The sequence below is a fragment of the Neomonachus schauinslandi genome, chromosome 4, assembly GCF_002201575.2.
Source record: "Neomonachus schauinslandi chromosome 4, ASM220157v2, whole genome shotgun sequence".
NCBI classification, from domain to species: domain Eukaryota; kingdom Metazoa; phylum Chordata; class Mammalia; order Carnivora; family Phocidae; genus Neomonachus; species Neomonachus schauinslandi.
In genome coordinates, this window is record NC_058406.1 from 2,183,481 (window position 1) to 2,206,994 (window position 23,514).

Consider the following 23,514-nt stretch of genomic DNA (forward strand, 5'->3'; position numbering starts at 1 on the left):
AAAATTAAGTATAAAATGTTTGTGATGACTTCCCCCCTTTATTATAAACTGCTTGCTCATACTGTCATCAAATGGGATGATGTACACCAAAGCACCTTAACTGTAAAATGTCAAGCTATAGAATTATTATTATAGTTTTTGTAAATTATGTAAGTTAATATTCTAATGGCTAATCAAATGGTTATTTTAACGTCTAAAGTACATTAAGACAATAACGGCTAAAAGCCTCCACAGTTTTGTTTTGTTTTTTTATTTGAGAGAGAGAATGAGATAGAGAGAGAGCATGAGAGGGGGGAGGGTCAGAGGGAGAAGCAGACCCCCTGCTGAGCAGGGAGCCCGATGCGGGACTCGATCCCGGGACTCCAGGATCATGACCTGAGGCGAAGGCAGTCGCTTAACCAACTGAGCCACCCAGGCACCCCAAGCCTCCACAGTTTTAACACAGCATCGCATCGAACCGTTCCCTCATAGTCCAGTATGGGGACCCATCTATTCCATCCTGGTAAATGCGACAATGGACTGAAAGCCTGTGTTAACACAGCTCAGTTTGTCTGGGTCTGTGGCTCCCCCTGAAGGGGGAGGACTCCCCTTCCCACACCCTCTCTCCCTTGAGCATCACTGCGGGGTGGAACTAAGTGAGGGGGTTTTCCTGGTGGGGCCGACGTAGAAAGAGGTTAGGGATCAATCTTCAGGTTCACGGTCAAGCACTGCTGCGGCGGACCCAGCAACGGAACTACATCTCAGAGCTCTCCTCAACTCACTTGCTGGGTATAAAACTCTGATTTGGTGGAATGTTCCACTCCTCTTAGAGGGGGTGGGGAGTGTTGTCAATATACATGCTAATGAAGAGCCTGCTTTGGACACAACTGATTTTTACTACATGAACCATGCCAAAAACAAAACTAAAAGACAAGACAAGAAAAAGGAAAAGAAAGATGGGACGGGAGGGAGGGAGAGATAAGAATGAGGACTTGAAATCACATCCCCAAGTCCTACCAGGGGATTTATCTTGCAAAAGTTTAGTGGGTTTATCTAGAAAGAGTGTCACCTAACAGAAACAACACAAGCGACGTAGATAATTTTAAATTTTCTAGTGGACACAGTAAAAAAAATTGTAAAAAGTAGCAGATGACATTGATTTTAAACCTGACGTCACCACAATATTATTATTTCACTGCTTAACTGATCCTTTTCCTGAGTTGGAGTGTCCAGTTAGCCCGAGTGGCCCATCACACTTGGGTTGGCCAGGCGCCCAGCGTGCTCCTGCTGCGTGGGCTGGTGGCTCCCGATCGCACCACACGGCTCCCAGAGAGCTTAACGTTCTGCCATAAAAGTTACCATCTTAAAAAAAGATTTGAAATGCCTTTGCCAAGGAGCACAGGGTCCTGGGATGCTGCGAGGAGGTGGGAGCGGTCAAGGTAAGGGCGCGCATCTCACCTGATTGTACATGTTGTACTTGTTGACGTGGTTCTCGTGAAAAATCAGCTTCAGGAACTGTCCTACTGCATCCACGTAGACGGACTTCAGCTCCCGGGCTTTGCAGCCTGTCTTCTCATTGTCACAGAGAGAGATGTAGCTGAAAGGGAGAGCACACGCCGGCATCATGCTGACAGAAAACGTGTGCGCAGCGAAACTGAACTCAACGGGTTTCAGTCCAAGTCAAGTCTAGAATGCAAAAACCTTGGGAGAAGCCCAGGAACGGTATTCTAACCCGTTCTCTTGAAACAAGTTGTGCATCTGAGGAGCAGAGGCGAATGGTACTGACACCCAACAGTCCTGCTTACCGAGCGCGTCTCCACGAGGCAGCGCGCCCGGCCCCACAGAAGCCTGACCAGGACCGGGGGCAGGGTGGTCCTTTCGTTCCTGCCGCTCGGACACGGGGAGAGTCGGACTAAAAGTTCCCGTCACGAGCCCTCGGTCTCACCCTTACCCAAGTCTCCGGAACCGCTCCGCCTGGTAGGGCACAAAGTACTCGGGCAGGCTCTCGCTGATGTAGAACTCCACTTTACTTGGGATCATGTACTGGTGGGCAAGCAGCTGCAGCTTCCTGATTCGACACCTCTCCACCATCTGAAGAACGATTTCTTGTGGAAACTGGCAAAATCTGAAAGCAAACACGTGTGTTTGTCACACAGTTACCGCGAGGGTTCCCGGCTGTGTGCACGGCACCCCGCACGCATCGAGGCGGGCTGCAGGGGCTGGCGCCAGCGCCCTGGGCTCGGTGGAGCTGAAGCTGCAGTTCAGACTGCCACCCGATGCTTTTGGCAACTGGAAAATGGCTTGAAATGAAACGGTTTCAAATGAAGTTCAACACAAGATAAAAACACCAATCTTAAGATGAGGCTGCACTGGTAGGAAGGACAGAGCCAAAGGATTTTGCCCAGGAACCAAATGCTTTAGGAGAGCCACCCGCTCAGGGAATCCGAGTGATGAGTGCCTGCCACGCATGTCCAGTGGTCTGCAGGAGAGGTCTCTGACTGTCCACAGGGGAGCTCCTAGTTTTTGCCTCCCAAGTGACAGAGCACATCAACCACCCACATGAGAACGGGTTGGAGAACCGCGGCTGCAGGATCTGATCATGACTGAGCAACAGAGCACAGTGCTCAGACCACGGATACTATGGACGCTGAGCTGGCAAGCGCTGGGCTACTAGAACAGTGGGGCGTCGAAGGCCCTGGGAGCAGGAAGCAGCCAAGGATGGAAGAGCTGGAAAGGGCCCGGCGGCCTTGTGGGTGAGCCCACTCCTGCCCACTGGCCATGCTCCAACCCCCCGCCACCTATCCCAGCAGCCCCTCACTCCACTGAGAAAACTGGCCTCAAATGGGACTGCTCCCACTGCTCCCCGAAAGGAGCAGCATCCCTGCTGGTGCCCCATCCCCCACTCACTCCCCTGAATGGCACCAGAGCCTGCCTGCCCCCACCCAGGCTTTTCTCTCCCCATCACTCCCATCAACACACACACACACACTCTAGAAACCCCCATTTTAAGAAACCCCTCCTGTGACCCCACATCCTTCTTGGCTCCCATGCCAGCACTTGGCAAACCAGCACAGCTCTCTCATGCACCCCCTCCCCAGCCCCTCCAGGGTGCTTGGCCCATATTTCCACAGCTTACTCTCACCACGGCCACCGCCGGGCCCCATGATGCTGCGTACAAGTGTACCTCCTGGTCCCGGCTTCACCCAGCCCACAGGCCTGAGCCCGTATGACTGTAGGGGGCCCTCCCCTCCATCCAGGCCTGCACTGCCCCTGGGCTGGGCTCCAGCCTCCTTCCTCTCCCTACATTCACCATGGGGGAGCCTATCAGACCCTGGCTTTAAAACCCTCCTGCTTGTCAAGGAACCCCAACTAGACATCACCCCAAGTCCAAGCCGTGATCTAGCTGGTGACTTGACCTTTCCATGCAGACACGATAGGCATTAGCTATGACAGACAAAACAAACTCCTGACCCCAGCCACCCTCCCCGATCCTTCAGAGCCAATCTCCTCGTCCCCCTGCTGTGCCCACCAGGGAGAGGCACGGCCACCCCCGGGGCCCTGTTCACCCCCTGCTGCGGAACGAGTGCCCGGCCTCACAGCAGCAGGACAGTAACGAGGGAGGGAAGAGCGCGCAGAGGAACAGCAGGCTGAGCGCACGACAATCTGCGCAGCCTCTGTGTCTAACTGAGGGGTGTGCAGGGGTGTGCAGGGGTGCGCAGGGGTGCTGGGGGAGGGTGTGCGGTGAGGAGAGGGCAGTGAGCTCAGATCAGAGAGACTCTCAGCTCAGAGGCGCAGTCGCCCGGGCTTTTCAGAGATGAACAGCTCGTAAGAGAGATGCGCTTGGGGCAGGAGGGCGGCTAGGACAGGCTTGTGACGCGAACACGCCTCAGTCCCCCATGGCGGTGAAGCGTGGCTCCAGGTGTGTAAGATATTTACTGCTCTCAAATGCCGAGCACGTAGGTCATGACCGCTGGTGAGGTCACTCCAGGCATAAAGACACTTGGTGATCGATCATGAAAAAAACCCTTCCGAAGTGGTTTGAAGAAAAGACAATGGACAAAATTTGGAAGTATTATGTTTTTTAAAATCCTTCAGAAGATGGGCCTGGGACTGTGTTATTCAAATGTAGTTTACAGAACTCAAGCATGCATCAAAGCTGTCCTTCAGGGATACTAAGAGGTGACGGGATGGTGGGGAGCGTGAGAGGCAGGGACGCGGGGAGGGGGCGCGCCGGGGTGGGGAGCCGGCCCCACGGGCGGGAAGCTTGATCAGGCACTTGGGCTCCTGACCGCTTATGACTCTACCTTTGGTGAAGACTGAAGACCTCTCAGGAAAAGGCTTAGTTTCAGAAAAATACTAACTAGTATTATGTTATGCAAGTAACGGGCATTTTTAAAAGTGTACAAGTATTCAAGATAATCATTTGAAAGAGGTGTTCTTGGTTAAAGTTTGGGGTTCACGAAAATCTTACCCACAGGAGCACAGCTGTGACACCAAGGAGCTCAGCACAGAACACAGGGGGGAAGGGGAGGCCCAGCGGGCAGCCAGGGAAGACAGCTAAACAACGCTGCGCGGGCCCTCCTCCTGCCCCTCCTCTGCACACATTTCTTAAGTGAACGTCAGTTAATGCTACCAGGGAAAAAGGTCCAACAAGTTTTCTTTAAAAATGTAAAGAGAAGGAAGCAACATCCCATCACCGCACAGAAGTGTGTGGCTCTGAGGCCTGAGTGGTAATACAAAGCAGAAGTGTCAAATGAAGGCAGCCCGCTCCCCCAGCCTGGCCCACCTCGGTGACCTCCACCCGCTGACGGTTGGTGCGTGGATCATCAGTTCCCGGGCGCTGAAGCCATCTTCATGTCCAGACGAGCTGACGACAACGAAGCCAATCTTGTGGGGCATCCTGGGCACTGGGCTGTTATAGGGCAGGAAAGACTTTAAGATAAAGGAACTTGGTAACATTTTACAACATTGAACATGTTAGCTCATGCCTTGCTCATAGACAAAATAATTCACAAGGTACCAGAATTTTCCTATCACTTTGAAAAAATCCAGGTTTTTTTTGTTAAGTGTTTCTCCTAGGAGCCTCTAACTCCACTTAAGGTACCATTTATCTTGACTTTTTCCAAATATATGTCCTAAAAATTTGACCAGTGTTGTGGGTTGGTTTCCCCCCAAAAAGAGGATGCAGTCCTAACTCCCAGTACCCGTGGATATGAGCTTTATTGGAAACAGGGTCTTTGCAGATGTAATGGGGTGAAGAAGAGGTCGTGCTGGAGTAGGTGGGCCCTGATATGAAAGCACTGGTGTCCACCTGAGAGACACAGACAAGGAGGCCAGCCCAGGAATGCCAAGGATTGCTGTCAGCACCAGACGGTTGGAAGAGGCAGGAATGATCCTTCCGTGGAGCCTTTACAAAGAGCAAGGCCCTGCTGACACCTTGATTGTGGGTTTCTAGCCTCCAGAGTACATTTTTGTTGTTCTAAGTCGTCCACTTTGTGGCACTTTGTTATGGCAAAACCAAAGAGTTTTGTTAAGATACAAACACCAAATTTTTTTTTTTTATAATTACTAAGAAACTAATATAATCAGTGTGCTAATAAATTATACAAAAATAAGAGGAAAAGGGACAGTTTAATCAACAGCACGGTAACTGCTGAATGCAAATGCATGACCCGAGCAGGGAGGGCAGGACTATAGGGAGATATGTGCCAGGGGCGGAGATGTGCACCTGGGGCCTGCTTGAGATATTTATATATTGGTTGGGTGAATTTTTTGTCATTGTTTGGTAAACTGTTCATAGTTGAGTATCATTTTGAGGATGGATGTTGTGATGTCTGGTTTTGCCTGCTCGGCATCCATCCCGTCCTGGTTTGAGAACAGCACTTCAGCTGCAGTTTCTGCCCGCACCGTGCCGGGCTTGGTCAGTCTGTGGGTTCCATGTCCCTCCTCAGCAGCTGGTTTAGGGATGGGAACACGAGAGCAGGACCCAAAGGGGACCAATGTGGTCTATCCCTGGACTCTGCTGGGGCTACAGGGAAAGAGAAGCCTTCTTGTTGGGGCTGTAGCCATAGAATATTTCCGGGCGGTTACTGGCGGCCACCAGTGGGGAGGTCCTGCCAAAGAGCAGGCTGACGCGGGAAAACAGCCACCTTGGGAACCCTGAGGTTCAGCCACATTTAAGGCCCAAACTATTCATAAACTTCTGGTTATTTCCAGTTCCCGAGCCAGTCAAACTCCCCCTCACTAAGATAGAAAATAAGGGGCGCCTGGGTGGCTCAGTTGGTTAAGCGACTGCCTTCGGCTCAGGTCGTGATCCTGGAGTCCCGGGATCGAGTCCCGCATCGGGCTCCCTGCTCGGCAGGGAGTCTGCTTCTCCCTCTGACCCTCCTCCCTCTCATGCTCTCTGTATCTCATTCTCTCTGTCTCAAATAAATAAATAAAATCTTTAAAAAAAAAAAAAAGATAGAAAATAAGGAATTCTCCAAAAAGTTCTCTGAGATAGGACATTCTGTCAACTGTAATCCTGAATAGGAGGTAACATAAACATATCCTGCATGATTTTGCTTATTTTAATATGCTTGATGCATGATCTAGATCTCTTACTTTCATTCAGAACCTCAAATGACCTACATCAATAAATTAATTATTGGTTGGTACTTGCCAATGCTTCTTCGAATATATGAACAAAAGCATTACTAACAGAATAAATAAACCATTATTAAAGATTGTAATTTCTGACACAAACAAGCTTGCTGAAGGATGCCACGGTACATCAGAGGAACGCTAAAGTAAACCCACTCAGAGAATAAAACGGCAAGCAGCACCAACACTGAATGAGTGCGATTGTATGCAGGTGTGATGCAGAACCCCACCTGTGCTCCCACCAGGAATGGGATTTGTCCTCCGCACCCTGCGGCTCCTCCTACGAGCTTGGGCTTTCAGCCTGGACTGACCCTGCACCTCCTCCTCCCCACTCCCATCCATCATGTGCGAAGTCTCATTGATTCTGCCTTTCAGATGACTGACTCTGATTGAATCCACTCTTCTCCATCCCACTGTCTTTTCTAGAGGATGACCACGGACTGTAGCCAGGTCTCCCCACCTGGAGCACTCCCCCCAACTGTCCTGTGTTCCTCCTCAAGTCCAACTGGGGTCATCAGTATCTGTGTCCCAATCTCAGAGCTCTTGATGTGCTCCCTGTCCAGAGGTGAAGGGTCAACTGTGTCCTGACCCAATCTGCTGTTCGAATTCTGAAGTCCAGCCAAACTTAACTAAAGCTTAGTTCTAGCTCTCTGCTCTGAATTTCTCAAGTTCTTCAATCATCTTTAAGAGCAGGGCCCGTTACTTCTATTCCACCTTGAAATTAGTAGGCATCTATTAAATATTTTCTTTTTTTTTTTTAAAGATTTTATTTATCTATTTGACAGAGAGAGAGAGAGACAGAGAGAGAGGAACACAAGCAGGGGGAGTGGGAGAGGGAGAAGCAGACTTCCCGTGGAGCAGGGAACCCGATGGGGGGCTCGATCCCAGGACCCTGCGATCATGACCCGAGCCGGAGGCAGACACTTAACTGACTGAGCCACCCAGGGGCCCTTATTAAATTTTTTTTTTTTTAAGATTTTATTTATTTGACAGAGAGAGACACAGCGAGAGAGGGAACACAAGCAGGGGGAGTGGGAGAGGGAGAAGCAGGCCTCCCGCCGAGCAGGGAGCCCGATGCGGGGCTCGATCCCAGGACTCTGGGATCATGACCTGAGCCAAAGGCAGACGCTCAACAGCTGAGCCACTCAGGTGCCCCATTAAATATTTTCAACTGAATGTAAGTATATCTTGAAATTCTAAAATCTGAAATACCATTCATATTGCCCCTCTTGTATTTAGACATATATTCCTTTACATAGTACTTTTGTTTGCAGATGGACACTACCTTTAAAGCACTTACTGTGTGCCGAGGACTGTCCTCAGCCCTAGACACAAACTTACACCTTCGTAACATCTGTGATATAGGTTTGTTGTCACACAACTTTAGACATATGGAAACTGAGGTACAGAGAGGCCCCTGCTCAAAGTTATACAGCTAGTAAGCCACGGAGCCAGAGTGTTTTTAGCTGGTTGGGTTCCAGAGTCTCTGATCTTCACCAAAACCCTCTGCTAAGGTTCTAAGCCTTAAAACAGGACCTTTGAAGTCTAAAGGTTGTGACCATATACTATACCGCCTCAAAAATCCCAAACAAAGTACTGGCATTTAGGAACCAGGTAGGAGACATGCCTGGGCGCTGTAGAGACAACATTATTATCTCACTTTAAGCAGTTGAAAAGGATTCCTTTTTGGCTACCCTCTTCCAAAGCTCTTCCACCTTGTCCTCTAGGGTCCTCTTTGAGGAGACCCTCCAGAGTGTTACATGATACTTGCGGTGTCACTAAAGGATGCTACTCTTGGACTATAAAATCACCACTAACATTCTGGGGAAGATCAAGGCTCTGTTGAATACTCAGCCATCAGCGTGCGGGCCTCCAGGCGGCACCTGCTGCCCACGGCTTCCACGCTACGCTGGCGCCTGCATGGACCAAGGTAGCTCGGGGGTTCCTGCACCAAGTCTATCGATATGTACCTTTCCAGTTATGTATCAGGATTGCTGACATCTCTGAATTAAACCGCAACAATTTAGCGACTTCCCAAATTTTGCTACAAGACGAGGAGACAAACCTTGTTTCCACTTTTTCTTTTTATGAAAACGTAAATGTTACACGAGTAAATAATTTTTGGTCAAGTAATCTTAAAGACTGAAAGTGCCACGGAGCCTGTCTGAAACTGAATAGGTACCAAACGGGGGGTAGGGGGTGGAGAGACGCCCTGAACCCGCACAGGGGCGGAGCCACATTCTTCACCCGACCCAGGTAGGGTTCTGGGTCATCTGTGCGCCCAGAACAGGGAAGTCCGGACGTGCGGACTGTACCCGACGCTAAATCCGGCGCGGGCTGGAGGCCACCGCCGGCCGGACCTTGGGCCCCTCCCGCGGCAGGGGCACCCTCCGTACTAGCTCCCGCCCCCGGCCGGATCCCCCGCCCCTCGATCGCGCCCACCCCGGCAGGCCCCGCGCCCTGGGCCCAGCCCCCGGCCCCCGACTGTCCCGGCCGCACCCACACCCGCCATGCCCCGTATCCCGGGTGCGCGCGTTGTCGGGGCTCGGGGTACCTGTCAGGACCGAAGGCCCGCCCGGACCTCGGCGCCTGCACGGTCCCCAGGGCCCTCCGCCTCCCCTCGGCAGCGCCTTCCGGAGCTCAGGTGGCGCCTCCTCCGCCGTCCACGGCCGGTCCGCACCCCCGAGCCGCAGCGGCGGCGGCCGCCGAGGAGCAGCCCCGGCCTCCTGCGCCCAGCGCCAGGGCCGCGGCCGCCGCTCTCATGACAACCAGGCCGGCCCGGCCAGGCCGCGCCTGCGTACAAGGCGGGGCCGTGCCTCCGCTTCCCCGGGCCTCTGGGTAATGGAATCTCTGGGGGATAGCGCCTGCGCACAAGGCGGGGCCGCGCCTCCGCTTCCCTGGGCCTTCTGGGTAATGGAGTCTCTGGGGGACGGCGCCTGCGCACAAGGCGGCGCCGCGCCTCCGCTTCCCCGGGCCTTCTGGGTAATGGAGTTTCCGGGGCACTCCGCGCGACTTTGGTCCCGCAGCAGAGCCCACAAGGCGCAGGACCCTCGCCGCTCAGCTGATCTCTGCGGCCTGGGCGAGGACCCGCCTGAGCGGTCCGCCAAGCACGTGCCGCCGGCGGGGTCGGAGGCCCTCAGGATGTCTGCGGTGTTCCGGAAGCCCAAGACGTTCAGGCTGCGGGCTCTGCACAGCCAGAGGAAGTTTGGGGTGGCGGGGTGGAGCTGCCCCGAGGTGCTGCAGAAGGGGTGCCGCCACTTTCAGGTGCCTGGCGCGGGGTGGGAGTGGGAGTACCGGGTGCCTCCACGTGCAGCTGCCCGTGGCCAGGGTCCGGGGACCGGGCGCCGCCTCTAACTTCCTCCTCTAGTTACTGAGCCCCATTCAGCGGGACTTTGTGTCTATCACCCAGTCACCCCATCCCTCCCACCCCACACCCCACTCCAGCAACCCTCAGTTTGTTTCCTGCAATTAAGAATTCCTCATATCAGTGAGATCATATGATACATGTCTTTCTCTGATTGACTTATTTCGCTCAACATAATACCCTCCAGTTCCATCCACGTCGTTGCAAATGGCAAGATCTCATTCCTTTTCGTTCCTACTGGATTCTTACGCATTTGTTTTCTTGGCTGGACTTGGACTTGGAGCAGCCTGGGTTGTGGGTGTGTGTATGTGTGGGTGCAGGTGCGCACGGAATTGCCATCAACGTTCATAAAGCTGATCAGAGTCCAGCAAGTGTTATCGGACTAGTGGTACCGCGGGCCGGTGACGCCTTGTCAGCCAGAGGCCGTGAGTCCTTTTCAGTAAGATGTTCTCCTTAATAAGTCATCGCCTAGGATGCAGAGTGCGCTGAGTGGGTGTGTCTCCACACCAGTCAGGTGATGTGCGCTCTTGATGGGGATGTGTTTATGGGCTTAGCGGAAGCAGTCAGCCGTCTTTTCTGCAACAGGCTGGGATTTTCAGAGCCCTTCAGGAGCTCCTGTCGAAAAGGTCTGTGTGGTGAATTCTGCAAAGTCGTCCCGCTGTGTCTACATTTTTACACGACTTGTATTTTAGAACGACCTGCAGGAGGTGTCTGTTTCGACACGTGGGTACTTGAGACCCCAGCACTGTCTCAGGTGTTCGTCCACCTGTAGAATGTGGACAGCATCCCGCTCTTGATTCTTTAAAACGTTTGTGAGGACCGCAGACGGAAAGGCCTCAGGTTACTGCTCCCAGGGTGGGCCTGCCTGAGACCCAACACAGAAGCATCCTGCCCTGCCCTCCCTCTCCGCAGCTCCCTGTCACCGGCTCCCGCCTGTGCCTCTATGAGGATGGCACGGAGCTGACCGGAGATTACTTCTGGGGTGTCCCTGACAACTCGGAGCTGCTGCTTCTCACCTCGGGCCAGACCTGGCAAGGCTGTAAGTGGCGGGGACGTGGGAGCTTGGCGGGGAAGCCAGACTGGCTTTGGAGGTGCTGGGGGCCTGCCATGGACACCAGCCTGGGAAGGGGGGAAGGGGAGGGTCTTCCTGCCCAGAACTCCAAAGGGGGAAGCCCCCAGCATCAGGGTGAGCTGCCCCTCCTCTTGCCCAGGACCCCAGTGGTCCAGCTGGGTGTTTAAGGTGTCTTTTCTTCTTTTCTAAGTTATTTAAATTTTCTGTTCATTGTCCTAGTAACTCCCGAGGGCAGAAGGGAGGGGTTGGGGGGGTTGGGGCCTGCACGGGTTTGTGGGCGAGGCAGAGCCAGCGGGAGGGACGCCTTTCCGTGTGGCTCCGAGGGTGGCTGGAGCTGTGCTCAGTGTCTGTTCTGTGTTGGTGCTTGCTGGCGTGCTATCGCGTTGGGGGCCTTATCAGAGCAATTATTTCCAGAGGTGGTTCCTTAGGGGTGTCTGTATTTCAGCACCAGCTGGACGACAGGTTCCACACTGCAGCCGTAGGCCAGTGGCAAAGCGTGTGTGCTTTCCTCCTAGGAGGGTTGTGTGGCTCTTATGCAAAGTGGCTTACATTTCAGGAGATGCTTCTGTCGCCTGGGGAAGGAAGTGGGAGCCCGGAGGATGGAGATATCCACCTCTTCAGCCTGAGGGCCAGAAGGACGCCCTAGAGTAGTGTGCGTGTGGCTTTGCCTTGCGGTTGGGACTCTGCTGTCAGCAGTGAGGGGTCACATGTCTAGTGCGTGTTCCGAGGTCGCAAGTGCTCTTTCTCTGTGGGGCCTTGTCCTTCTAGAGGAGGCAGCCAGAAAGCAGAGTCACCGTGATGCCACCTGGGATGGCCTCTTGCAGGAGGTGGGGACTGGGCAGGACAGGGTTGTGGTTCTGAGAATCTTTGGCTGTTCCTTCTCCTTCCCATTTCATGGTGTAGTTGAGAGCAGACCAGGCTGGGTTGCTGTCCTCCCCACTCCCACCTACCCCCTCCTTGTCTCCCTCCGTCCCTCCCTCTATCTCTCTCTTCTTCCCTCTCTTTCTTCCCTCTCTTCCTATCTCCCCCTCCCTCTTTCTTTATGTCTGTCTTTCTCTGGCACTTTATCCCCCTCTCTCCACTGAGACCACTAGTCCTTTTACTTGGTAAACTTCTTTTAAAAAAAATTTAAATTGTTTATTTTGAAATAGTGATAGATTCGTAGGAAGTTACAAAGATAGTGAACCCTAAAGGGTGCAGTTGACATAGTCATAGTGCAGCATCCAAACCAGGAGGCTGACCTTGGTGCAGGGCATGTGTTCTGTGTCGTTTTATCACTGCGTGGGCTTGTGTGTGCGCAGTCAAAGTACAGAAGCGTCCCACCCCCACCACAAAGTTCTGCCGCACGCTGCCCCTTTATAACCATGCCTTCCCCTCGCAGCCCCGCTGTCCCTCATCCTTGGCAACCACTGATGTGTTTTCCGTCTCTGTAACGTCATCTCGAGACCATGAGGGAAATGGACTCGCACAGTGTATGGGCTGTTCTCACTCAGCAGTACGCCCCTGAGAGCCATCTACGTGGTGTGTGTACCGGTAGTCTGTTCCTTTTTATCACTGAGTGGCATTCCGTGACGTGGCTGTGCCACGGTTTGTTTACCCATTCACCTACTGAGAGATGTTTTGGTTTCCAGTGTGGGGCTGTTACGTATAAAGCCCACACGGCCGGTCAGGTACAGGTTTCTGTGCGGACATAAGTTTGCATTTCTTTGGAATAAATGTCAGGAGTACAGTTGCTGGGTCGTATCGTAAGTGTGTGTTTAATTTTTAACGACAAGGATGTCCACTCTTGTCACTTCTCTTTAACGTTGTCCTGGAGGTTTTACACGGGGCAGTTAGTCAAGAAGAATAAAGGCATCCAGATTGGAAAGGAAGAAGTAAAAGTGTCACTATTCGTAGACACTGTGATCTTGTGTATAGAATATTCTAAGGAATCCACTAAAAAAAACTCTTAGACTGATCAGTGAGTTCATCAGCACTGCAGGATACAGGATCGATACACAAAACTCAACTTTGTTTCTGTATACTTGCAATGAATAACCTAAAATGAAATTAAGGGAACAGTTATATTTACAGTAGAATCAAAAAGAATAAAACACTTAGGAATAACTGTAACAAAAGAAGTGCAAAACTTATAATCTGAAGAGTATAAAATGTTGTTCCAAGAAAATAAGGATTTAAATGCATGGGAAAATACACTGTGTTTATGGGTCAGAAGGTTTAACACTGTTAAGATGTCCATACTCCTCAAATTGATCTGCAGATCATCCCAGTCCCTATTGGAATTCCAGTTGGTTCCTTTGCAGAAACCGACAAGCTGATTCTAAACCCTGATTCCTATGTAATTTCAAGGGACCCAAAATAGCCAAAACAATCTTGAGAAAGAACATAGGAGGAGCATTCACACTTCCTAATTTAAAAACTTACTACAAAGCAACAGTAGTCAAGACATTGAACTAGAAGATAGTCCAGAGATGAACTGATGTGTCTGTGATCAGCTGATGGTGACAAGAGCGCTAAGACCATCCAGTGGGGGAAAGAATAATCTCTTTAATAAATGGTGCTGGGACAACGGGACATCCACATGCCGAAGAGTGGGTCGGGCCCTCACCTGGCACCATATACAAAAATCAACTCAAAATGCGGTAAGTGACCTAAATGCAAGAGCTAAAAATCTAAAACCCTCGGAAGAAAACAGGGCAGTCAATCTTCATGACCCTGAATTTGACTAAGGATTCTTATATATGATACCAAAAACGTGAACAACCAGAGAAAAAAGATAGATACATTTGACTGCAGAATGTAAGACTTTTGTGACAGCATCAAGGTGAACAGACAACCCACAGGATGGACGAAAGAATTCGCAAATTGTGTGTCTGGTAAGGGACTTGTATCCACAGTTAATAAGGAACTCTTACAACCCAACAGTGAAAGACAACCCAATTTAAAAATGGGCAGAGGGTCTGAATAGACATTTCTGCAGGGAAGATATTCAGATGGCAAACAAGATGGAAAGATGATATCATTCGTCATCCGGGAAATGCAAATCACACCCACAGTGAGGCGTCCCCTCACACCCGCTGGGCTAGTTACATGCTGGTGAGCAGCACGTGGAGGAACCGGAACGCTTGCCCATTGCTGGAGGGTGCGAAGCATGCAGCTGCCATGGGGACAGGCTGGTGGCCCCCCCATGAGTCAACAGCATCAGCTGTGACCCCGCAGTCCCACGCCTAGTGCACACCCCAGAGAAACAAAAGCACACGTCCACACGAAGACTTGCACATGATTACTTAGAGAAGCTTTATTCATCATGGCCAAAAGGTGGAACCCCAAATAGTGTCCCCTGAGAGACGAACGGGTGAACAAAGTGTGCCTCGTCCCTGGAGCGACCCCGCTGGGGCGTGGGGCATCGTTCTTTGTGCACATAGCCATTTATGGCTGAGGCGTCACGAAGGGTCTTGGTAGACTCTGAGTCTGCTGGGTCCTCAGTGCTTGCTCGGCCATGAGCAGGGGTGTGTGCGGAGGCTTCCAGGGGGGCAGCACCGTCGGGGGGAGACCCAGAGGGAGGTCTAGAAGGAAGCCCAAGGATGTGGGAGATTTCGTTTGGGGATGAGAAGGGCAGCCACTTGCTTGGGTGCTGTCCCCTCCACATCCGACCCCGCATCACTTGTGGGGCGGGTACCCGGGCGCAGGCCCAGGGGAACGGCTCGCTGGTGTCTGGGCAAGGCCTGGGGCCCAGGGCATCCCTGAGGTTGGGCAGTTCCAGAAGCGAGGAGGTGCTGGACGTGCGAGAGCCCGTTCTCACGGCCGGCAGCTCCATGTCTTCCCGCGGCGGCTCTCAAGGACTGCTCGCTTTTCTGTTGGTCCCCCTTCTGGTGGCAGATGTGAGTGACATCAGTCGCCTCCTCAGCGTGTTCCACAAGCCGCACGCGGGGCTCATCCAGGCCGCCCAGCAGCTGCTCTCCGACGAGCAGGCCCCGCTGCGGCAGAAGCTGCTGGCCGACCTCCTGCACACCGTCAGCGAGAACATCGCGGCCGAGACCAGGGCCGAGGACCCGCCGTGGTTCGAAGGTAGCTGGGGAGCTGGGGGTGGGAGGGCTGGCTCAGAGCCGGCCTTGCAGGGGGGGGCCCAGGCCCCCTGCAGTTCCCGGGCCGGGGCCTTGCCTGGCTCCTCTGCTCTCGCAGCCCTGGGGCTGGCCTTTTTATTTCTGAACTGGGGAAAAGTGGACGTAACATAAAATTTTCCATTTTAACCAGTGTAAGTGCATAGTTTAATGGGGTTGAGCACGTTTGCCTTGGCGTGCAGCCGTCACCGCCATCCATCTCCAGAACTTTCTCACGTTCCTCAACTGAAACCATGGCCTGTTAGACACCAGCCCCCACGTCCACTCCGCGGCCCCTGGAGCCCGCGCTTGCTCACCCAGTCTCTGATCTGACTCCCATAGGCCCTCACTCGCGATCACACAGGGTGTGTCCCGAGCCTGGCCGGTTTCACTCAGCACCGTGCCCTCGCGGGCCACGTGTGTCGTCCCGTGTGTCACAGCCTCCTTCCTTCTTCAGGCTGACTCACATTCTCCTGCATGGCTGGACCACGTTTGCTTGTCCGTCACCTGGCCACGGACACGTGGTGCGTCCAGTTCGGGGTCGGCCTTTAAGCCAGTCGGAGCAGCTCCGTGGACGAGGGGGCTGGGGGGCAGGAGCAGAGGCCCTTGGTGGCCTCTAGATGCCCACGTGGGGGGCCCGGGGACCCTCTCCAGGCAGAGAGAACCGGAGCCTGCGAGCAGGACACCGCACGCTTCTCAGGTGAGGCCAGCGGTGCGCCCAGCCTGTGGCCACGGACGCCACAGGGCCCTTGTCTGTTCCTGGCAGGTTTGGAGTCTCGATTCAGGAGTAAGTCTGGGTACCTGAGGTACAGCTGCGAGAGCCGGATCCGGAGCTACCTGAGAGAGGTCGGAGCGCGGGGCGTGCGGGCAGAGGCGCGGAGGCCGTGGAGCCCGCCCGACTCTGGGTTTTGGGACATGGTGCGCCAGCGTTCAGCCGTGGCCCTTGGTTTCTTCCAGGTGAACTCTTACGCCTCCGTGGTCGGTGTGGAGGCTCAGGAGGAGTATTCCCGCATCGTGGACGTCATGTGCCGGGAGCTCAGGGCGGCGCAATACAACGGCAGCTACTTCGACAGAGGCGCCGAGGCAGGCGGCCGGCTCTGCACGTCCGAGGGCTGGTTCTGCTGCCAGGTGCGCCATGGGTCCTGGGGCCACCCAGGCGGCTGCTGAGCCAGCCCTCCCGTGGCTTCCCTCCGGGCATCGGCGTGAGGGAAGGGTCAGCTCAGCCCGTGGTTCTCCGACTGCAGTGGAATTGGAACCCCCTTCCCCGCCCGACGGTCGATACAAGACGCCCCGCTTCCCGGCCCCCAGCTGCTGGTTCAGCAGCCCTTCTGACAGCGTCCCTGGTGGCGCTGCTGGTCTGGGCCCTCCTCTGAGAACCGCTGATGTGGTGGGAGTGCGCGGTTGTCCCGGGAGTGGAGGCCTCCCCTTCGCTCCCCTTGGGAGGAGGGGGATGGGCAGGTAAGAGAAGGACAGTGTCACAGCTGCTGAAACGTGGCCCCCCGGGGAAGCTTTCTGGATGGCAGCTCAGATTTCAGGATTTGTGGCCAGATGTGACCTGGCGGGGTCGCAGCGGGCAGAAGCAGCGTTCTGGACCTCCTCCCGGGCACTCGGAGAAATTACAGAGGCATCACTGTCCAACGGGCTACCAACTAGGGTCATGAGTCACGGGGCTTGGAGCTGGTGGCCTTTGCAAGGATGGGCAGGGGCCGTTCTGCTGCCCACGCCTCCTTCCTGGCCTCCTGGGCTCCGGCGAGTACCTGGGCCCCTTTGCATTTCCAGTAAAATCTCCTCCCCCCACTGGTAGCCTGAAGGTACAGACCCTGGAGGCCAGCGCAGCCTCCCTCCCACGGACGGGCTCCCAGTGCTTTTGCCTGGGCAGTTCCTTCCGTGGGTGATGGGCCCTGACCAGCAGAACACTGCTCCTTCCCAACCAACTGCACGTTAGCCTCTGAGTGACCTCACGCGTCGCCTGAGCCCAGGTGTTTCACGGAGGAGGAGCAAAGACAAAAGATTTCAGCCTGACATCATCGGGAGGCTTGAGGCCCGAGGCCTGTAAGCAAGTGAGGGCAGTGGGCCTGGAGCTGGGAGGCTGTGCAGGCCCTCGGGGGACAGGCTAGTCCTGGGTGGGGTGAGCCAGGGGCTTCAGGGAAGAGGTGACGCCCTAGAACAGTGCGGTGGGAGTGGACAAGTGACCCCGCAAGGGCACGAGGGTGGGGAAGTGGGGGCAGTGGGCTCTGTTGGGGAGCTGCGAGCCTTGGGGGTGTCTGGAACACAGGACGGTGGATGGGGTCACGGCACGTGGCGTGTGCTCAGCAGACATCTGTGAAAGGAGTGACTGAAGGTGCGACATGGCCAGGATCGCTGACCACAGGAAAACCAAAGCCGGGCAGTCCAGACTATTTGACGTCTCTGATGCCCAGCCTCTGCGTTGGGGTTGTGGGGAAATACCGGGAAGGCACGAGGAGCAGATAGGGAGCAGTCAGCATGTGGGCGCTGGCCGTGGGCCTTCATTCCCCACGAGGGCGGGTGATGGCGTGTGCTCGCAGGCATATGGGGAGGGCTGGACACAGTGGGTCTGTCGGGGTGTGGAGACCCAGGAGGCGCACGGTCGGGAAGCTGGCTTTCCTAACAATAGCAGGAGCTAGCTTGTCCCCACGGCCAATGTGGAGTATCATACTGGGGGTCACGAGGGAAAAGGGGGTACCATTCCAAAGACAGAATTCCTAATAGGCCCAAACAGACTGAATCCCCTACCGGGTGGGACCTTCTTCTCAGCTCATCTAACTTGACGTAAGACCAGTGGGTAAGAGCTGGGCTCACTTGGTGGACCTTGTTCTCTTTTGACCTAGGGTCCTTTTGACATGGACACCTGTGCATCCAAACACTCCATCAATCCCTACGGTAACAGGGAGAGCCGGGTCCTCTTCAGCACGTGGAACCTGGACCACATGTGAGTACGGGTTCCGGGGAGGTCAGGGCTGTTTGTTGTTGAGAGCTAAGTTCGCGGACCCGAAGAGCAGCTGCTGGGGCCTGTACGTGCCGTGGCATCCGTGGCTGGCCGGCTGCCTTGTGTTTCCTGTGCTGAGCTCATCCTGAGTGTGTAGGGTAGGTGGGGTGCCAGATGCACGCTCCTAACCTGTGTGATTAGGTGTCCTTCACCGTGGCAGGCTCTGACAGGAGCCGGTCCAGAGCCCCATCCACATCCATGCGACCTAGCGCATGCCCCCTCTATCCCGTCCAGCTCCCATCTGTGGGGCCCAGTGGGCGCACTCAGTGGGGTGGGGGTGGGGGGTCTCCTGCCTGAACCAGGATGAGCTCAGAGAGGGAGCTCTGATTCAGTATGTAGGGCATTTCCTACTTTCACCCGAATGAGTGAAGGCCAGCAGGATTGTTTTTCTATGTGTACGAGCTCATTTTAAGAAACGGCAGAAATAAAATTGTGTTATCTTAACGGAGATGCTTTCTTGGGATATAATGACGTCCTTGTCTCTGCTTTATGAAGACAGAGATCTTCCAATGCCCTTCAAGTGGCCATACCGCTTTTGGGGATCAGATGGTACTGAGCGCATACAGGACGTTATGGGGACAGTCGAGGCTGCCGTCCCACCCCTTCTGGATCCATTCCCTTCCGCCCCCAGGAACTGTTCTGAGGTTTGTGCGTTTCCTTCTGATAGGTATCAGGCTCCAGGCCTTTCCCCTGGAGGTCTGAGTTTGAGAACGGACCTAATGGGGTCACACGTGGTGATGCCGCATGGTGCTTTTCCATCCTACATTATGCTTACGGGGATGAGCTTTGGGACATTTGTGAGCGCTTCACTCTGTGAATAGAATGTCACGGGAACCTGCATTTCCGTACCGGTAGGCGTGTCTGGTCTAAGTTTCCACCGTTTATAGGACAGCCTGGGGTGAGCATGGTCTCTGGTTCTGGGCCATGTAGGTGTGGTCTGTGGGCTGGCAGCTGCATCAGCATCTGGGGCCTGGTCAGGAAGGCAGATTCTCGGGCCCCGCTGGCCATTACCCGGGTGCCGGGGAGGGGGGCGCACCTCCAGGGGACTAGGACTGTCCTGGTGCCTGAGCCGCGGGGTGAGCTCCCCTCTAGGGAGGGCGCAGGGTCTCACCCCTTCTGACGGGCACTGAGCACCCCAAGATGACCCCTGGCTCTCCAGCTCATTGTCTGCTACTTTCCGTGACTCACTGGGGCGTGGGGACATGGATCGAGGGGTCGGTCCCAGCTTTAAAGGGCGGGACAGGCCAGCCTGGAGCGGAGTGCAGACGAGGCAGCAGAAGCGGGAGCACTGGTGGCTTCGGTCGTAGTTTCTCTCTGTAAATATGGCACTAACACCTTCCAGCAGCCCGGCCGGCTTTTCTGCGCGTCTGACCTCCGGCCTCCTTTCTGATTTCAGACGCGTGGCTTCCGTGCGGGTCTGTGGGCGCTCTGTGCTCTTCGTCTTGGAAGACGTCCCTGTAGCCTGGACTCTTGCGTGCTTGTTTGGGGCGTCAGGGGTCCCCCCTTCAGAACCTGGAAGGCGGGACAGCGGGGTCTCCGGGCGTCGGCTGCTTTCTGCCTCTTCAGTGGCAGCTCTCGAGCGGCTTTCTCCTGGAACATGGAGCGTGTGTGGGTGCAGATCTCTCCTTCACGTTCTGACCGGGACTTGTCTTCCTTGTTCTGAGACAACTTCCTCCTGGATTTTGGAAGACTCCTGAGCATTTATTAGTCACGACTTCTCGGCTTCTTCCTGTCCGGCTCTTCTGGAACTCTCCACAGCTGCATGCTGGGCCTTCTCGTCCTGGCTCCCCCAGGCTGCATCGGCTCAGACTCCAGCTCTGCTGCGGTGTTCCTGGCCACATCCGGCCATGTCTGGCCACGGGCTGAGCTGTGGCCCCACATTCGTACGTCGAAGCCCTGATGGCCAGCGTGACTGTGTCTGGGGATGGGTCCCCAGGGCGGCTGTGGCGAGGGCAGGCCTGACCTGCCGGACTGTCCCGTGAGGAAAGAGGCCGCCTCTCTGAGCCAGGGACTCTCAGCTCGCCTTGGCCGGCCCCCCCAGTCCCCCAGCCCCTGAACTCGGGGAAATTACGTCTGTTGCTTGCGGCCCCAGAGCGTGGTGTCTGCGACGCGCCCGGGCCGCCTCGGACGCTTGCCTGTTGTTCATTCACTTGTTCCCTCTGCAGCTGGGGCGCCTCCTGTCTGTCCACCGCGTCCGTATTTCCTTCCTGGAAGTGCTTCTGGGTTCTTTGTAAAACAAGCCTTTCCATACCAGTCTGTTTTCATTATATTTTTTATTTATTTTTATTTTATTTTTTATTTTTTTAAAGATTTTATTTTTAAGTAATCTCTACACCCAGCACGGGGGTTGAACTCACAACCCCAAGACCAAGAGTCGCATGCCCTTCTGACCAAGCCAGCCTTTTTCATTATTATTTCTGTTTTAAATCACTTTATTCATTTTAAGCACATTTGTTTTATGGCTGTAAGGAATTGAGCTGTGTCCAAAGAGAGGTGTGGCCTCGGCCCCTGGCCCCTGGGAGGTCACCTTGAAGCCCTTGGAGTGTCCTGCCTGTGAGGGTCCTTGCTCCCCTGCGGGCCGTGGTTCGCTGCGTGGTCTAGCAGTGTGATTGTGGTGGGGGCTGTGGGTCCCGTGGGGGCCGGAGATGAGGCTCCTCATCGGGTGGCCAGCCATGCCCACGTGTCCGAGTCCCGACAAAGACTGGACACCGAGGCCTGGGGAAGCTTCCCTGCCTGGCACCACCCCACGCGTGTGCTCACCACCGCTGCCGAAGGGGGTCTGTGCCCTCCGTAGGGAGAGGGCGGCGGGAGCTCCGCATCTGGAACTTTCCTGGACTCTAACCTGTGAGTCCCTTCCCTTGGCTGATTTTAATTTGCATCCTCTCATGATTATAAACCACAGCTGTGAGTATAACAGTGTCCAGGGGCGTCTGAGCCTGTTGAGCAAACTCTCAAACCTGTGGGTGTTCTCGGGGAGCCCTGGACTTTACGGTTGGCGTCGGAAGAGGTCTCAGGGAGCCCTCCCTAGCTCTTGGTGGTCTGCCTCAGAGGCTGTAGCCCGGGTCTTTCTCGGGAGTCCTTGCCCGTTGCTGTGTGCTCCTGGTGACGTTGCTGGGTCTGGATTCCGAGTTCATCATCAGCAGGATTGTTTTCTGTGGACGTCCTGTGTGTGCTGGCTTGTCCTTCCCCACAGAGTGGTTTTGCATTTGTTTCTGCCGGACACCCAGGGCTTTCAGTGGCTCTGAAACAACTGAGTATTAATTTCTTGCTTGGCTCCCACACGTGTAGCGGCATGAGGTCGGACTGTGTGTCTGTGAACAGTGAGCTGAGGGTCCTGGCTTCCTGGGTGACTGTGGAAATGGTCATGCTGTTGGTGCTCCCCGAATCATACCTCCCGCTCCCTGCACCGTGTGGGTTCTCCCGACGCCTCCCATCACTGAATAAGCCTTGGCCACGTGGCTCCAGCAGACTGGATACCAGCGGAGGCCTGATACGTGCTTACACGCTGGGGCCTGTTCTCTGGGCGCTGCCATTCCCAGGGAGGGGCCTGACCTGGCTCCCTGGGGAGAAAGCCCGGCCCCCAGTCAGCCCTCTGGCCAGCCCAGCCATAGGAGTGGGTCAGGGTCAGCAGGAGCCCTGCCACACTGACCCCCACAAGCCTCTGTTCTGGGGCTGGGTATGCAGCAGAAGGTAGCTGACGGGGTGGCTTTTTCTCCCTCCCCAGAGCCCGGGGCTCCCTGCCACTTCCCTTCCCACACTAACAGCTACAGTGGGGTCTCCGTCCCACCTCCCCGGCTCTCCCCTTGGGCCCCTTTCTGGACCATAGCCCTAGTGGGCTGCAGGAGGGTGGCTCACCCCTGCGGATCAAGCATGGACGTCTCTGTTTCTGGCAGGGGGGCCCCCCTTCTTTCTTGTGATCTCAAGTATGTACTTCTTTTCCCTTTTATTCAGCGTTTCTGTGCTGTGGGGACACGAGTCTGTGTGCTTTGGTCCTCCAGCTGTGGTACTTCTGATTCCTTCTTGTCGGTCCGCAAGCTTCCGTCCCCATTAGTACACGGGCTTTGAATGGTTTGTTTATAAGTGAAACAGGCTTACACAAAGCAGTGTGGACGCACACAAGCATGAGGCTAGGGTTGGAAAGACAGACGTCAGCCCTCACCACGACACTCTCCAGGGAGGACGAGGGGGAAGGCTTTATTTCTGGGGTTCTGCTGAGGAGGGACTGAGGACGCCGGGCCCCACCCCTTTCCTTCTGCGTACTTCCCAGGACTTAAAGATGTGCACGGCCCCAGCCATCCTACGGGAGACAAGCCAAGTTGCTTGGACCAGGCCGGGCCGGCGGGCGTGGCCGCGTGCGGTGATGCCCCCGAGAAGGACTGTCCCCCAGTCTTCCTCCTGCCGACAGCAAGATGAGGTGTCCTGGACACGCGGCTCCTTCGGGGTGTTTCCAAGTGTGGCTCCTTTTGAAACGTGCACCACTGTGCTCGTGTCTTTTCCTGTGGGCCCCCACGTCGGTTCGTGGTTCAGCTGCAGTGGCCGAGCGGAGGCCGTATGGAGTGTCCTGTGCTGTCGCAGTAGGTGTCCTGGCAGGTGCGCGGGACGGCGAGGGTGCACGCTGACCGGCTCTCACTTCCTTTGCAGAATAGAAAAGAAGCGCACGGTGGTCCCTGCGCTGGCTGAGGCCGTTGCAGAGCGAGACGGCAGAGAAGTGGCCTGGGAGTATTTCTACAGCCTGCTCTTCACCTCGGAAAACCTGAAGTTGGTCCACATCGCCTGCCACAAGAAAACCACCCACAAGCTCAGCTGTGACCCCCGCAGGATCTACAAACCGCAGACGAAGCCGAAGAGGCGGCGGCCGGCCCGCAAGTGCCAGTGACGGGCCGCACGCGCCTCCTCCCCTGGGTATGCGGGATTCCAGTGGCTGTTATCGATGGCTCCTGGAAACACTTCAGAGGTCCTCATTACATTTCTGAATCGGCCTTTGCACCTCTGAGAGCCCAAGCGCCAGGGGATCAGTTTGGCGCGCGGCCAGGACGCGTGTGGGTCTGCAGGGACAAGGCCCTGTCCTCAGCTCAGGGGCCCCTCCTGCCCCGAAGGCCCCGCTGCTGTGCGCACGCAGGCTGGCCTCCCCACTGACACGGCGTCGGGCCAGACATGGCGGCGCTGGCTGGAGGGACGAGTAGTCTGTGTCAGCTCTCGGCTGGGTCTCCACTCCCACGACAAATGCAGAGCTCTATCCTCTGGGCTTTTCTGATTGCTCCCAAGAGTTGCAGCCCATCTGGGGTAAAATGTTTGTATTCCATAAAGCACGTGCAAGGACATGCGCTACCGTTTATGATGGCGGACAGCG

At 55.1% G+C, this 23,514-nt stretch overlaps 2 protein-coding genes across 8 annotated transcripts in view; one reads left to right on the forward strand and one right to left on the reverse strand.

Moving 5' to 3' along the window:
- The window catches only part of CEP104 (centrosomal protein 104), a 36,301-nt gene extending 26,857 nt beyond the window's left edge, over window positions 1-9,444 (reverse strand). For all 4 annotated transcript variants that reach the window (XM_021684004.2, XM_021684003.2, XM_021684005.1 and 1 more), the window contains exons 1-4: window positions 9,176-9,444; window positions 4,766-4,891; window positions 1,931-2,104; window positions 1,438-1,576 (exon numbers count right to left, since the gene is read on the reverse strand). In XM_021684004.2, coding sequence (XP_021539679.1) covers window positions 1,438-1,576; window positions 1,931-2,104; window positions 4,766-4,878 — 426 coding nt within the window. In that variant the 5' untranslated portion in view covers window positions 4,879-4,891; window positions 9,176-9,444. The remainder of the gene's footprint in view (window positions 1-1,437; window positions 1,577-1,930; window positions 2,105-4,765; window positions 4,892-9,175) is intronic.
- Window positions 9,445-9,604: 160 nt separating this feature from the next.
- Window positions 9,605-23,118, forward strand: DFFB (DNA fragmentation factor subunit beta). Of its 4 annotated transcripts, XM_044913853.1 has the most exons (8): window positions 9,605-9,885; window positions 10,898-11,039; window positions 13,023-13,055; window positions 14,910-15,125; window positions 15,924-16,003; window positions 16,115-16,285; window positions 18,007-18,107; window positions 22,806-23,118. In XM_044913853.1, exons 1-8 carry the CDS (start codon window positions 9,607-9,609, stop codon window positions 23,038-23,040), a joined length of 1,257 nt encoding a protein of 418 aa, XP_044769788.1. In that variant the 5' UTR covers window positions 9,605-9,606; the 3' UTR covers window positions 23,041-23,118. The 4 variants fall into 4 exon arrangements, 2 of the variants coding, with proteins under 2 accessions (XP_044769788.1, XP_021539054.1); XM_021683379.1 differs by lacking the exon at window positions 13,023-13,055 and having other exon boundaries at window positions 10,898-11,024; window positions 14,937-15,125; XR_006539884.1 differs by lacking the exons at window positions 9,605-9,885; window positions 10,898-11,039; window positions 13,023-13,055; ... (2 more) ...; window positions 16,115-16,285; window positions 22,806-23,118 and adding an exon at window positions 18,664-18,721 and having other exon boundaries at window positions 17,947-18,107.
- The last annotated feature ends 396 nt before the right edge of the window (window positions 23,119-23,514 follow it).

What these genes read in the sequence shown, in the direction of transcription:
- DFFB (XM_044913853.1), top strand. Translation starts at nt 9,607, where the DNA reads ATGGAGTTTCCGGGGCACTCCGCGCGACTTTGGTCCCGCAGCAGAGCC. An exon ending in AGGCTGTAAGTGGCGGGGAC is followed by an intron (nt 11,040 to 13,022) that starts GTGGGAGCTTGG and finishes CTGATCAGTGAG; the next exon opens with TTCATCAGCACTGCAGGATA. An exon ending in GGACCCGCCGTGGTTCGAAG is followed by an intron (nt 15,126 to 15,923) that starts GTAGCTGGGGAG and finishes TGTTCCTGGCAG; the next exon opens with GTTTGGAGTCTCGATTCAGG.